The 15076-nt window shown below is 44.6% G+C and overlaps 1 protein-coding gene across 1 annotated transcript in view; it reads right to left on the bottom strand.

Moving 5' to 3' along the window:
• The window catches only part of Mroh8 (maestro heat like repeat family member 8), a 62278-nt gene that overhangs the window by 30888 nt on the left and 16314 nt on the right, over window positions 1-15076 (bottom strand). Inside the window, exons 5-10 of the mRNA XM_055602243.1 lie at window positions 14166-14245; window positions 12719-12863; window positions 11374-11469; window positions 9780-9884; window positions 4251-4386; window positions 1280-1398 (exon numbers count right to left, since the gene is read on the bottom strand). Coding sequence (XP_055458218.1) covers window positions 1280-1398; window positions 4251-4386; window positions 9780-9884; window positions 11374-11469; window positions 12719-12863; window positions 14166-14245 — 681 coding nt within the window. The remainder of the gene's footprint in view (window positions 1-1279; window positions 1399-4250; window positions 4387-9779; window positions 9885-11373; window positions 11470-12718; window positions 12864-14165; window positions 14246-15076) is intronic.

Here is a 15076-nt window from a genome sequence, read left to right as displayed (position 1 = left end):
CTTCAATGGCTTCCTGTTCAGGCTTTACTTTTTTGTGGGGTAGAGTGGGCTGGGGCTAGGGCTTGTCACAGAAGCCTTCTATGACCCATTTTCTCAACTGTGAGTCTGCACACATCAATACCACTACAAAAGTAGCTTCTTTGCCCTTTATGGTCACAGGAGCATGAACCATGGACACCCACACAGCCTCTAGCATCAGCGCAGCCCACAGAGCAGTTCAGACCACAGACAACACAGCTCTCTATCTCAGCAAGGGCCACAGACAATGTTACTGCCCTTAGTGGCAGCACAGGCCACAGATATCAACATGGACTCAGGTGCACAGGCCACAGACACCAATATGGTTCCCAGCAGTAGTCTGGATCATGAACACCAACATGTCTTCAGGGGTTAGTACAGATCAAGGATAACCACACAGACTCCATCAGCTCGACATTGTCTCTGACCACAGCTCAGACTACAGACATCAGTATGGCTCTTAGCCAAAGCACAGACCACAGATGTCAACATGGCTTCAGGCAATGGCACAAACCGAGGACATTCTGCCTTGTCTTGGGTGGTAACAGAGGCTACCAGCTGCAGCAGGACCGTGGACTGCCAACATGGCCTTCAGCAGCAGCACAGGCCACTGACATCCACGTGGCTTCAGGGGGCAGCACAGGCTACAAACATCTGCATGGCCTTCAATGGGAACATGGGCCATGGACATCAACACAGCCCCTGGCTGCAGCATGACCACAGGCCTCCAACATGGCCCTAAACAGCAGCATGGTCCATGGACATCAAATGGTCTCAGGTGGAGGCACAGGCCAAGCACATCAGCTTGGCCCCCAGCAGCAACCCACACAACAGACACTGTAGTATCAGACTATGGACTTCTACCAGCCTCCTGCAGAAGCATGGGTCTCAGCATCAATCTGGCCTCCATCAGCAGCCCAGACCATAGGCATCCACATGAACCTTGGACCTCAACACAGCCTGGAGCAGCAGCACAGATCACAGAGACCAACATGACCTCTAGGGACAGCATGGACCATGGAGAAAGAAAGAAAGCTATTGTGTAAAGTCATGCATATGGTACTTTATTTGTAAATCCAGAATATTTACAGAGCACATTTCCTAAACAATCTCTGTGGTTTGTTTTATAAGAAACGAAACAAAAAGAATTTTCCAATGTGATTTATACCATCTCCCATCTCCATGAACAAACATGACTCTGGCTTTTCCCCTCCTTGCTAGCACTTCATGCTGTCTGGATGCATCTAAGCACTCTATTTACCTGGACAATTCTGAAGGCACAACAGTAGAACCGTTTGACTCTATAGTGCTCCAGCAGCTCCTTGCATTTTTTCAAAGTTTCTCTCAAGTTCTTGCCACTGTCTCCATCCTGTGTGATAGCTAAGAAGAAGGTGGATTGTTATTATGCTCTGCTTCACTTCCTTCTTACTCATTTTGTAAAACTTTCTGATCTCTGGTGTGTACTCAATCCCCGGTTTTCACTTCAAGGAAATAATCTAATCTGCAGGCAGGTCCCACCCTCTTCCTTGTAAACAATATATACAAACAGCCAAAGGGAAATGAAAAAGGTTTTTTGTAAAAGCTGAGATTTGGAGTGATTTGCTGAGTACACAATCAGAAGGCTACAGTGCTACCCCACAGGAGGGGAGTTTTGAGGCGTCCTGTGAGGTTTAAATACTGACAAAACTTGCTGATCACATACCTTCCTATGCACCCCAATCTGCTGACTGTTGAGTTGCCTACTCTCCTCATGCTGCCTTGTTTCTTACATGTGTTGTTTTTGTTGTTGTTTTGTTCTTTTGAGACAGGATCTCTCTAGATGACCCTAGCTGTCCTGGAACTTAATATTATAGATCAGGCTGGTCTCAAAGTCACAGAGATCAGCTTTCTTCTGCCTCCTGAGGGCTGGAATTAAAGATGTGTGCCACCATGCCCAACTTGTTTCCCATGTTTTAATGTAACTTCATACTGCTGGATAGGTCACAGTAAATATTTGATGAGTCAAAAATTGAATTATTAGGTCTCAGGCTGTCCAAATATCCAGAAATGAGCTCAAATCAGACTACAGGTTGGATAAAAAGCCAGCATTCCTAGCTGGGCACAGTGGCACATGCTTTTAATCCCAGCACTTGGGAGGCAGAGGCAGGGGGATCTCTATGAGTTTTAGGCAAGCCTGGTCTACATAGTGAGTTCCAGGACAGCCAGAGCTACACAGTGAGACCCTGAATCCAAAAAACCAAAACCAAAACCAAATCAAACTGAACCAAGCCAGTATTCCTTAAGAATTTGTTCCCATCTGCTAAAAGGAGTCGTTTCCCTTACCTCTGGCAGAAAGGGTATATTGCTCTCCATTGACACATAACTGTAGCTCCATATCCAAGCCCATACTGACCCTGCAGGCTCCCTCCATCCCTATTACCAGTGTATTCTACTCATAAGAGCAAGGTTTTCCCCTGCCCCTCTACTCTATCTCTCTCCCTTGCTTGCTATCCTCTTGCCCCTGCTATTATCAATATATACTCTATCTATCTATCTATCTATCTATCTATCTATCTATCTATCTATCTATCTATCTATCTCTGAGGGCCCTTGCTATGCTGTTTTTCTTCTGCCTGCCTTTCTTACCTGTTCACCTCCTTGATTGCTCTTCATTCTTCACATCATTTTCAGAAAGCCTTTTTGTTGTTATTGTTTTTTTCTGTTTGTTTTTGTTTGTTTGTTTTTAGAGACAGGGTTTCTCTGTGTAATAGCTTTAGCTGTCTTGGAACTCTCTGTCTGTGTAGACTAGGATGGCCTCACAAAGATCTGCCTGTCTCTGTCTCCCGATTGCTGGGAAAGGCTCAGAAAGCCTTTTCTGAATTCCACAACTAATCTGACTCTTACTCATGTTTCTGTAATTTCCCCTCATATTACTGCTAATGGTGCTTATCTGTTGGCTCTAGGATTCCCCACTAGACTGTGATATAAAGATTTAGGGCTTTGTACTCTAGTTGCAGTTTCTACTGTTGTAATAAACACCATGAACAAAGAAACTTATACAGAAAGGGGGTTTATTTAGCTTACACTTCCATATCACTCACTGCTTGTCACTGAAGAAAGTCAGGACAAGAACTCACCCAGGGCAGGAACTGGAGCCAGGAGCTGGTGCAGAGGCCATGAATGGGTACTGTTTACTGGCTTGCTCCTCATGGCTTGCTCAGTCTGCTTTCCAATAGCCCAGGGATGGCACCACCCACAATGGGCGGGGCCTGGCCACCTCAATCACTAATTAAGAAATGCCCTACAAGCTTGCCTACTGCCCAATCTTATGGAGGCATTTTCTCAATTTAGGTTCCCTCCTCTCAGATGACTTTAGCTTGTGTCAGTTAACATAAAACAAGCCAGCACGGGTTGGAGAGATGGCTCAGTGGTTAAGAGCACTGTGTGCTCTTCCAAAAGACCCGGGTTCAATTCCCAGCACCCACATGGTGCCTCACAACTGTCTGTAACACCAATTCCAAGGGATCTGACACCTTCACAGTAATGCGCATAAAATAAAAAACAAAAACCCAGCACATTACTGAATCCCAATCAGCTCTAAATAAATAGTTATGGGATAAATAAAATAGGGAGCCCCAAATGATGGCAAGGACCTCTCCCACTTTTGACCAAACCAATCATTCCAGTTTGTTTTTATAGCCACATGTCTGGTTACTCCACAGCCATGGAGATAGTGAGCAATGAGAGGGTTCATGCCAGTGTTATGGTTGAAGTCAGTGTCTCAGTCACTGTTGGGTTACTATTAAGACACAGTAAGACCAAGGCAACTCTTGTAATGAAAAGCATTTAACTGGGGGACTTGCTTACAGTTTCAGTGGCTTAGTTCATTATCATGGCAGAGAGCATGGAGGCATGGTGCTGAAGAAGCAGCTAAGAACTACATCTTAATCCATATACTAAGAGAGAAAGACTAGAAACCTCAAAACCAATCCTCCAACAAGGCCACACCTTCTAAACCTCCTCAAATGGAAACACTGACTGGTGACAAAACATTCAAATATATGAGCCTATGGGAGTCATAGTCCAAACCACCACAGCCACCAATGAATCCTCTCTACCCATGGACCATGTACCTTTCTCTCTAGGAATTGCTAATGAACATATTTTTAGACCATGGGAAGTTGGGCAGGAGGAGGCTGGTGCCTATGGCTACGCTAGAGATTAGATTACACCTGCATTTCATAATGTCTTACACTTCAGTTTCACAGTGATATGAAGCAGGTAGTGTATTCCCTCTGCAGCCTCCACAGCCACCTCCTTCTGTGGGTCCCCACACAGCAGTGCCATCATAGCCACTAGATGTCCAAGCCTCTGGAAATGCAGTGGAAGCTAGTGAGAAGAAAAATGCTGTCAGACACAAGAACATTTTCACCTTAAATTGGTGTTGCTGAGGAATAATCAAACATCTGTCCCAATTCAAGAGAGATGACAGGCTCATAGGCCTTTAGACCTGTACAGGGTTTCCATTTCATATATTCACTATAATACATACATCCAAAGGGCAACCTAACCAATGAGCACATTCTACAAAGCGAGGAGGCTTTGGAAATAAAGATGTTCATTCCAGCACTGGTTTTATTTATATTAGTCATTTATTTTTTATTTTCAAGAAAAAGTTTCTCTGTGTAGCCTTGATGGATCTGGAACTCATCCAGCACTGTTTGTAAAGATCATATTTTGAAAATATTTACCTAGGAAATTATGGTGCAGTCATTCTATGAATATATCCACCAGAAATCAAGTATATGCATGGCATGCATATATATATGGAGGGAGAAGCAGGCTGAACTTGAGGCCAGCCTGGTCTACATAGTGAGTTTCAAGCTGGCCAGAGTGACATAATGAGGTTTGTCTCAAACAAACAAAAACCGTAAGAACTACTAGACACTAGATCACATCTGTAACCTTAAAAAAAACAAAACAAAAAAACCCAACTTTTTTCTTAAAGTTCCTTTGATTTTTGTTGGACTAGGTAAAACAGACAGGAAAGAGAGAGAGAGAGAGAGAGAGAGAGAAAGCAAGAAAAATAGATGCAGGGACACAAACATTAGCTCACACAGAAATCCCATTAAAAAACCCCACCAAATCAGAAAACATAAGCAAACTAGTATTAAAAAAAAAAGTCAGGCACCCAGAATACATGTGTGCTCCAGGTCACTGAGCCGCAAGCTTAGGCTGGGTGGCCTTTATTGAGTCTAAAGTATTCTCCACGTAAAGAAAGCTCTGGGCCTGAAGAAGAGCATGAGCCAGGGCCTAGCTCTGCTCCTCCCGTTGTGCCTCTGGCTCTGCTTCCTTGCCTTTTCCTCCTGAGTCATGTTCCCTGGACTCTGGGTCAGGGCTGAGTGATAACCAGGAACTGAAACCGGCAGCAACAGTGAGGTCTGCAGGACAGGTCATCACCCACCTCCCTTCACAGGCGATTAGCCTTCATGCTAAGGTTGTATCCTGGAGCAGTAGTCACTGTTCTGTGGTAAGTGCCCTGCTCCTCTTGGGCAGTGCAACCTTCAGCAGAGCCCTGCAGAGCCAGAGCTGAGACAGTAAGCACTCAGACTCAGCCTGTGCAAGGTCACATGCTTTGTCTGCAGGTACATCACACCTTTGGATCTCCTTTCTACAAAATTTTAAAGTGAAAAGTCAGCTTTTAAGCCCCACCTGCCCAATGATCAGGTAACTTACTAGAATGCTGGGAGTTGTAGTTCTTGGAAAATAACAAAGCCACATGGGAAAACAGAATGGCCATATGGGTTTGTCCTTAAATAGACCCCACAACATGTGTCACTCAGCTGGGAATCCCAGGGAGTAGTCTTGACCAAAACCCATCCTGGTCAGTATTTAATTAAAGCTTGTTTTAAATTTGTTTCAAATTTATGGAACTGTTTTTTCTCTGGCAAATATCAGGATTAACACTATCAGCCCCTTAAAAACAAATTTGGGGGTACTGAATCTGTTCTTTTCAGCAATGGCTACACTGGCTACATAGAAAGACTTCTGTTGTCTTTCACTCTTCTCTTTGATTGGCACATGGGGATGGTGGATAATCTTAACCTACAGGGGCTCCCAGAGTGAAACCTTTCACTCTAAGACTCTGATAACAGACCTTCCACAGAAAAACACAGAAAATTTTATATTGCATAGAGTATAGTCTTTGGGTTTGGTTAATTTAGGTATGTGATTTTTTTTTTGCAATATTTAAAAAATAATTAAGTTTAAGTTAAATGAAAATTTGAAATAAGGATTCTAAATGTTAAAAAAGGAAAATGAAAAACACAGTAGAGTGCACCATTCAACTTATGCATAAAGCTTCCAGATGCTCATATACCTAGTAGTTCCAGGGTAAGCACCCTATACTGGCAATCCTCTCTAGGAAAGAAAATGCTGAAGACCCCAGCGCCATATGCTCGCTCGCTCTCTCTCTCTCTCTCTCACACACACACACAAACACACATACATACATACACACACACATATATACACAGAAAGAGAGATGATGATCATCATCATTTGAAACATTCCTTTAATTCATAGCAAAGAGAGGTTAAAGAATTAGAGGAATAACATATTGCTGTTGTCAGAATCATAAGGCAGTCAGTGTTGATCTCAGGTCAATTGCTGTGTGGCTTCAGATGGTGCAGGAGGATAGAGGGTGGGAAGGCAGCTGAAGCAGAGACTCCTGTGCAGCTCTGGGAGTCATCATCCATGCTGGGGCTGTTTACAGAGGGCTGTCTGCACTCACACATGCTCTGTAAGGAAACTAGCATGGTTCACTCTAGTCTGTCATTGGGGTTCTGTCTGTGGGAGTAGATGCTCATTTACTCCTGCTCAGAAAAGTTTAAGTAATATACAGCTTGGAGAAATAATGGAGAATGGAAAAGCCCCAAGACCTGCTCAGAAAGAGATACTGACTTGCAGAAGGAAAAAGCAATAGGGACAGGAGAGATGATCAGAGTTTGGAGGGACTCTTTTTAGAAGTTGCAGCCAAGGACTGACAACAACTGAGAAGTGGGAGGCTGTAAAAGAGAAATTGAGGATTTAAAAAATGAAATTCTCAGTGAGAATAAAGGCTCAAGAAAAAAACAAAGCAATGTGTTAGTTCCAAAGGAAACTCCAATTCCGAGGTCTCCAAAAGGCAATCCAAACGTCCAGGAATAGTCTTACCCTGGACTGTAGGAGGATCTCTGGTGGCTAGACAAAAGCCAGCATTCTTCAGGAACTTGTGAAGCCAGTTCCCCTCTGAATGAAATGAGGACATGACTGCTCCAAGGTATGGTTGAGGGACCAGAAGAATTTTATTGTAGATAAATGAGGGAGAGAACAGCCAGGGGCATCTGGAAGAGTCCAAACTGGTTCTGGCCATAAGAGGTGGGAGAAGTGAGAGAGGAAGAGAAGGGAGGGGAAGAGAAACTGAGAGAAAATGGCCAAAATGACGGGGTTATATGGGAAAGAGAAGCCAGGGTAAGAGCAGTGAAGCACCTGGGCTGGAGAGGTTTAGGGTAGAGGGCAGGGTAAGAAGTGCTGAGAGGAACAGGTCCTGAGTGAGCCAAGAGGCCAGCGGACACATTGGTATGCTAATAGACACCATATTTGTCTATTTGTCCCTTTGGAACTTGACACCCTCTACCAAAAGGAGTCATTTCCCTTACCCCTAGGCAAGCAAAAGGGACCTGTGGCTACTTGTAGCGCCTATCGGCATATCAAAGCTTATTCAGGCCTCCAGGCTCCTTCAGTATTACAAGTAAGTACCTGTTTGACACATTTCAAAGTTCTACCTATGCTGGATAGTTTTAGTTTTTGTGTTTGTTTGTTTGTTTGTTTGTTTGTGAGGTTTGAGATTTTTGTGGGGGGGATGTTTTTGTCTTGAGGAAACATCTCTCTATATTGCCCTGATTGTCCTGGAACTCACTATGTTGCTCATACTGGCCTTCAACTCACAGAGATTGGCCTGTCCCTGCCTTCCTTGTGCTGGCATTAAAGGCGTGTGCCCCCATGCTGCCCAGCTTGTGTTGGCTAGTTTTGTCTAGTTTTATGTCAACGTGACACAAACTCGAATCATCTGATAAAGTCCTCCTGGGCTGGAAAGGTTTAAGGTATCGGGCAGGGTGAGAATTGTTGAGAGGAGCAGCTACTTAGTGAGCCAAGAGGCCAGCAGACACTTTGGTATGTTATACACTTAGTGATTAATAAAAGGTTACTCAGCCCATTGTGGGTGGGTCCATTCTTGGGCTGGTGGTCAAGGGTTCTATAAGAAAGCAGGCTGAGCAAGCCATGGGGAACAAGCCAGTAAGCAGCATTCCTCATGACTTCTGTATTCAGGTTCCTCCTGCTTCCAGGTTCCCGTCCTGATTTTCTTTAATGTTGGACTACAAAGATGGAAGTGGAAGCCAAATAAACCCTTTCTTCAACTTCCTTTGGGTCATGGTGTTTCACCACAGCAACAGAAACCCTAATTAGATATGGCTCTTCTCACTTCCTTCCCTACCACAAACTCCCTCCAGTTCACAAGTGTCCCTCTCCCCAGCTACCCTTTCTCCATATAACCTTGCTATTCTCACTATGTTTTCTCTATGCTCTCTCCTGATTCTCTCACTATGTCCTCTCTATTCTCTCCCCTCTCACAAATAGCCCTGGCTAGGTCTAGTTTGTTGGCCATATTCAATCTACTTCTTCCTCTGCTCTGGACTCTTCCAGATGCCTCTGGCTATTCTCTCTCATATCTAGAATAAAAACCTTCCCCTTAACCACACCATGGTGGTGGTAGCACGGTGGCTAGAGTCTGAGGCACCTGGAGAGTAGGACTACAACAGGATATCACGTAGCTGTTCCAACAGTCAAGCCGAGACCACGTGCTTAGTCCCAGCTAAACTTGGGAGGCAGCTGGGGCCAACCTGGAGAGCCAAGACTGATGGTCTTCTGCTTCTTATAATGGCTTCCAAATTCTGAGACACACCTGGAAACTCCATGTGAGTACAGAAAAGAGGAGCAGACACTATTTTAGGAATTTCTCTCTGAACTAGACCATGAAAACTGTTCTCAATCATTATGTTTACCCATGAAGACACACTCCCAAATACTGGTGGGTGTGACTGACTCTGGGAACAGCTTTATTCCCCTGACCTTGAGTGTGTTCTTTTACTCTCCTATAAAACTTTCTCCCAGTTCCTTACTTTGTTTCTGCAGTCTTTCTTGGACAAGAAGGTGGAAACACTAGGTAAGGTCTCTATCTGGTCCCTCTGTCTTTTAGATTCTCTCCTCTGCCTCAACACAGACAACAATGGTGCCATTTCCTTAGAGTCTGGTAAACATTGCATTGATTAGCCAAACTCCTCAAATTCCCAGAGATCCACCTGCCTCTGTCTCTGCGTCCCACGTGCTGGGACTAAATGAATACACTGCCACACCTAGCTTCATTTTTCAAATACAGCTATACAGAGCTCACGCCCCTCAGACATTTTCAGATTATACTTACTCATTAATTTATTCAAAAACATTTACTGTATTAATGTGTTTTAGTGTCACACTAAACAACAGAGATACAAAGATTAACGGACAGTTTGTAGCTTCAAACTGAGCATATTTTAGGATGAGGGCAGACCTATAAATGATGCTGAATCCGGGGAAACTTCACCAGGCACCAGTGGAGTACATGTCCCATGCTGAGCTACAGAAGGAGAAAACAACAAAGGATCATTTGAATGCTTCTTTCTCAGCCACCCAAGGCTACTCACCGTCAGGCTGAGGTAACTGGATGTGCATTTGAGGACTTGGGCCATGACGGCTGTAGCTCGTTCCCGTTCATGATCTTTGTTTGACTGTAACCAGGGGTCTATGTGCTATAAAAAAAAAAAAATAAGGAAGGTCAAATGGAGAAAGTACATCTACCTGAGCAGACAGATTAGGATGCAGAGAGAAGATGAGGCCCAAAAGCTGGAGCTCAAAAGTAGCAACTTTTCAACAGAAGAAATGGTTAAGTTAGCTTCCAGGACAGGAAAGTGCAAAGTACAGCTGGACAAGAGAAGAATCCAGACTGACCGTGGTGTTGATATACAGATAGAAGAGGAATAAGAAATAATTTCAAGGTCATGTGTGGCCAGAACAAAGCCACCTGTGCTCAGGTGCACAGGGCTACTAACTAAAGGTCCTTTCCTCTTGGGATGATTGCCTCTTAAAAAGAAGCAAGAGCAAAATACTTGAATCGCAGTGAATGAATGTGAATGACTAAATCCCTGTTGATGGATAGTATGGGATAGAAGAATTACAGGTGGATGCAGATGCTATTTTACATACTTGAGTCCTACAAGGTACAAAGCTGCCTATTTACTAACTGTTGGTATAATGCTCTTTTAAAATGTATATGCCTTACCCTTGTTAATTCAAATGCTGATTTCCCCACCCCCAGCTCTCTGGTTTCAATCTGGATATTGCATTGTGATACTCACTACACAAATAAAGCAACTAGATACAATGTTGTGCAATGGGAGGAGCCAGAGGACAGGAAAGAGAGGAGGAGCTAGAGAACAGGAAGGGGCGAGAAGGAGGAGGAGGAGCTCGAGGAGAGAGAGCAGGAGGAGAGCAGAGCGGGAGGAGAGAGCTTGGAGGACTTGGAGCATGAACCAGAAACTGAGGACTTGGGAGGTTTAGGAGGGAGTAAATATTGCCCAGCATTGTGTTCTAGATTAACTAAAAACCCAGTCTCTGTGTGGTGATTTGGTTTTACAGCTGCTGAGGATTAACAGCAGCATTACCAGAAGTTAAACCCATAGTAAATATTAATAACTAACTACAACAACTAACTTAGGAGATTGACCCTGGTTCCAGGTCATTCACCAGAGTTTTCTATGCTATAAAGGAACAGTAAAGAAAATTGTAATATTGTTTGAACCACTTATTCGAGGCTACTTATTAAATATTCAGAGTGATTGTTATCTTGACAATGAGGAAATTAATCCCTGTGGCAGAAGGACTTGAGAGCAACGAATGGCAGTCAGAATTCAAACACAAGCGTCTGTTTCAAAATTGGTAGCTCTGGGAATGGTGAGATGACTTGGCGAGTAAGCCTATCTGCTGCCAAGCCTGACCATACCACTTCAAGCTTTGGAACCTGGGTGGTGGAAGGAAAGAATGGATGCCTGCACGTTGTCCTCTGATCTCTACCTGTGTGCCATGGCACAAGCATGCACACACGCACGTGCACACACACACACACACACACACACACACACACACACACACACACTTAAAAAGGATAGTATTTTAGCCACAATGTTGCCTGATATAACTTAATTCTTAGTGATTTCCTTTGTCCTCCGGCATTTCATTTACCTTAAAAATGCTGTCAAAATTTTCCAAATGTGGGTCTTTTATTACCAGACTTTGCAGCATCACAGAAAAGGACTGGAACATCTGCCTGTAGAGACACTAAAAAAGTGCAGAATCAGCGAGGCCCGCCTCCCTACCCAAAGTTCCCAAGGCACCTCTACCATGCTGCTCATCTCTTTGAGACTTTACACAAATGCCTGACCCACAGTAAATGCACCTGTGGATAGTTTATGGCATGAGGTAAACGGAAATAAAATATTTCAAATGAGCACCTTAAAACTGCTGGGATCAGGGGTAATGGACTACATCTGGGGAACTGGGCAGAGGTCATCGGGATCTCTTCAAAGCTGACTCTAATGTGCCAAAGCAGGGGAGTGATCCGAAGCAGTGGCCTTCTATCACTCCCCTACCAGGTGGCTCAGCATCCAGAGAGGAAGCTGACTCTCTTCCCAGCCTGGTGGCTACTCTCTTTCACTTCCATCCCACCAAGGCTTGCTTTGATTACTCACATAAAAAGACCCTGTGTCTAGAATCCCAGCACTTTCCCCTCATCTCCCGCTTTGATTTTTGACCAGACCGTTTGTACTTTTCAGCAGCAGGCATGCTTTTCCTCAGTGCTCTCTCTAAAGGGCAGCTGGAAGCACGAGACTGCACACTGCTCATCTCTACCTTCTATCATATTGCTTAGAACAAGGTGGCTCTTCGAGAAATGTCAGTAAAATGGGGAGAGGTAGGAGTGTGGAAAAGGAGAACAGGGAGGAATGAGGTGTGTAGGGGGATGTTCAGCACATAATAGTACATGTACAAAATTTTAACAAGAAAAAAATTACATTTTAAGTTTAAAAAATAAAAACTGGGTGTGGCTGTGGTGGCACACCAAACCTATACAGTCACAACATTCAGGCGGATTGTGAGTTTAAGACCAACCCAGTCTATGCAGAAAGCTCCTCTCTCAAAATTAAAAGGAAATGGAAAAGGAAAAGCTGCAAAGTAGATAAATAACACATTTAAATGTATTATTATGCTTTTGTTATCGTTTTGTTTGAGATAGGGCCTCACTCTGTAGCTCTGGCTCCCCTAGAACTTTCTATGTAGACCAGAAGGCTGGCCTTGAACTCATAGAGATCTGTTTGTATTTTTCTCCCACTTTATTTTAAATCCAAGAAAAGGAAGAAAGAACAAAGGGAAAATGAAGACACACGCACACAGACGAAAAAGGAGAGAAAGCTATTATTTGATTATGTTCACCAGAGTTGACATCACTGGTTGATAGTTGGTTTCAAACCATCAAAAGGTGAAGAGCAGCTGACCGGGGGAAGGGAGGGCAGTTAAGAAAAAACTGAGTTACCTCTTGCTTGCTGGTATTGTTTGGCGCTGTGCTCAGCAGCCAGGTAGGGGTGCTTATGTCAGGCAGAGAGATTATACTTTTGATGACAAGACCAAGCAAGTCCTCTCGGTCTTCAGAGCCAAACAACAGGTGCACATTACGGTAACTGGGGAAAGACAGTTTGGGAAGAATTTGATGTTAAATTGATACCTCAGCTCTTAATGAAAAGAAGGGCAAACTGGCTGGTGTAGCAGTCTGATGGAATAGACAGATGCACTTAGGAGCCATTGGTCAGATGGATCTCACAAAAGGCTGGAGGAAGAGTGTGTCCATCCACCCCTCTCCAACCCTGGGCCCATGGTGCCAAAGCCTTCTGGGCTCTTCTCCAGCTCAGTCATAGATTGTCTGTGCCACTCTAATGCAGTAATTCACAATTTCCCTCAGCCATCGAGTGCCTGCAGCACTCTAGTACAGTAATTCACAGTCCCCAGCATGTTCTGCTGAAGGTTACTGAGTGCGCTCAGTAACTGATGACTTTAACTGCAAGTCATCTTAGCAATGTTGACCAGCATGCTTGCTGAGAAACAAGTCACCAAGAGCAGTAAACATCAGGCATCCCTTGCAAACTCCTTAGACCTTACAATGCTTTATCATGAAGCAAGTATGGGAGTCACTTTCCATTGAATGTACTCTGGATAGAGCTTAACTCCAGAGAATCTGTAAAGGTCTTAGATGTGGATGGCAGCATTCATTATGCTCTAGTTTGCTTTGCATTGCTGTGATAAAACACTGACCAAAAGCAAGTTGGGAAGGGAAGGGCTTACTTCATTTTACAGGTTATAGTACATCATCAAGGGAGGCCAAGGCAGGAGGAATTCAAGCAGGAACCTAGAGACAGGAATGAGGCAGAGCCCAGCGAGGAACGCTGCTTGCTCGCTTGCACCCTGGCTCACAGTCTGCTATTTGTCTCACCTGTTCAACAATGGAATTCCTTACAGAGGACTGCACCCTCTGCCATCAGTCAGCAATTAAGGAATGCCTCATCCACAGGGCCACAGGCCAATCTGATGGAGGCAATTCCACAATTCCCCTTCTTCCCAAGTTGACAACCAGGATCAGTTATCACGCATGATGCTAAAGTTCTCACGAAAGGATATGGGTCTGGTTTTCCCCCATACAAATAGTTTTCAGTTTATTTAGTGTGGGCACAGCCAGAGAGCAGTGCCAGCCACAGTGCATGAGTGGAAGTCAGAGAGCAACTTGTGGAATCTGGCTTTCTCCTTTCGCTATGTGGGTCCCAAGGGCCAGACTCAGGTCATCATCCTTGGTGACATCATCCTTGGTGACAAGTGCTTTTCCTCACTGAGCCATCTCGCCAGCCCTAAATATGGGACATTTTAATCAACTCTAGCAACGCAGGACCTTAATGGGAAACCAAGACGCATGTGTGAAGTGCACGGGGTGTCACCTGAGGTCAGTGATGGTGACAAAGAGCTCCTGGCGTACTGGGCTAGACAGAGGGTGGAGAGGCTCCTCTTTTACCAGCACCTGCAGGGAGAGGAAAAGAACTTCAGCCATCTGAAAAGTTCCAGCTCACAAGGCCAGTCATCGGAAATGTGAATGGCCTATCAAAATAACCAGGAGGCTGGCCAGGAGGTGCTGCTCTCAGCTCCCCAGGAAGGCAGCAGGACTGTGGAAGAGCTAATTTCTTCTCAGGGACCAGGCTCCAGGCTTCCCTTGGCCTATTACTAGCTGTTTGTGCTGACTTAAGCTAGTGAGCCTCCCTGTGCCTCAGCTTCCTCACCTGTAAAATGGTACAATAGTATATTCATGCCATGGGTTGGTGTATTAAGGGATCTAACTCATAATTCCTGGTAGCCCTTAATAATGTGTTGGTTGTTCATTATCACTATTACCAGTGATTATTTCTAGTTTAGGTATTCTAACTCCTTTCTCTACTGAGCCATTAACTCCAGGATCATAGTCGGTTTTACCTGTCACTGTGACATAGCCTAGAATCATCTGAGAAGAGACTCTCAACTGAGGGCTTGCCTCAGTGAGCTTGGCCCTTGGGCCTGTCTGTGAGGGACTGCCTGCATCGTTAATTAATGGTATCTCAGCATCTTGTTGTTGTTGTTGTTGTTTACCTGTATGGGTGTTTTGCCTGCATGAGTGTCTGTGTACCACGTGCATGCAGTGCCAGAAGAGGCCAGAGGGGGGCACTGGATCCCCTAGGACTACAGTTACAGGTGATTGGGAGATGTCTGGTGTGAGTGCTGGGAACTGAACGCTAGTCCTCCCGTAGGCAGCCCGTGTTCTTAACCACTGAGTCCTCTCCAGACCCTTAGCATCCTTTTCTTGTTTTCAACTTCAGTGAGC

This window comes from Psammomys obesus, unplaced genomic scaffold (genome assembly GCF_907164565.1).
Source record: "Psammomys obesus unplaced genomic scaffold, mPsaObe1.curated_primary_1811, whole genome shotgun sequence".
NCBI lineage: Eukaryota > Metazoa > Chordata > Mammalia > Rodentia > Muridae > Psammomys > Psammomys obesus.
Note: the sequence above shows the minus strand (reverse complement) of the source record. Positions and strands in the feature narration are given on the sequence as shown.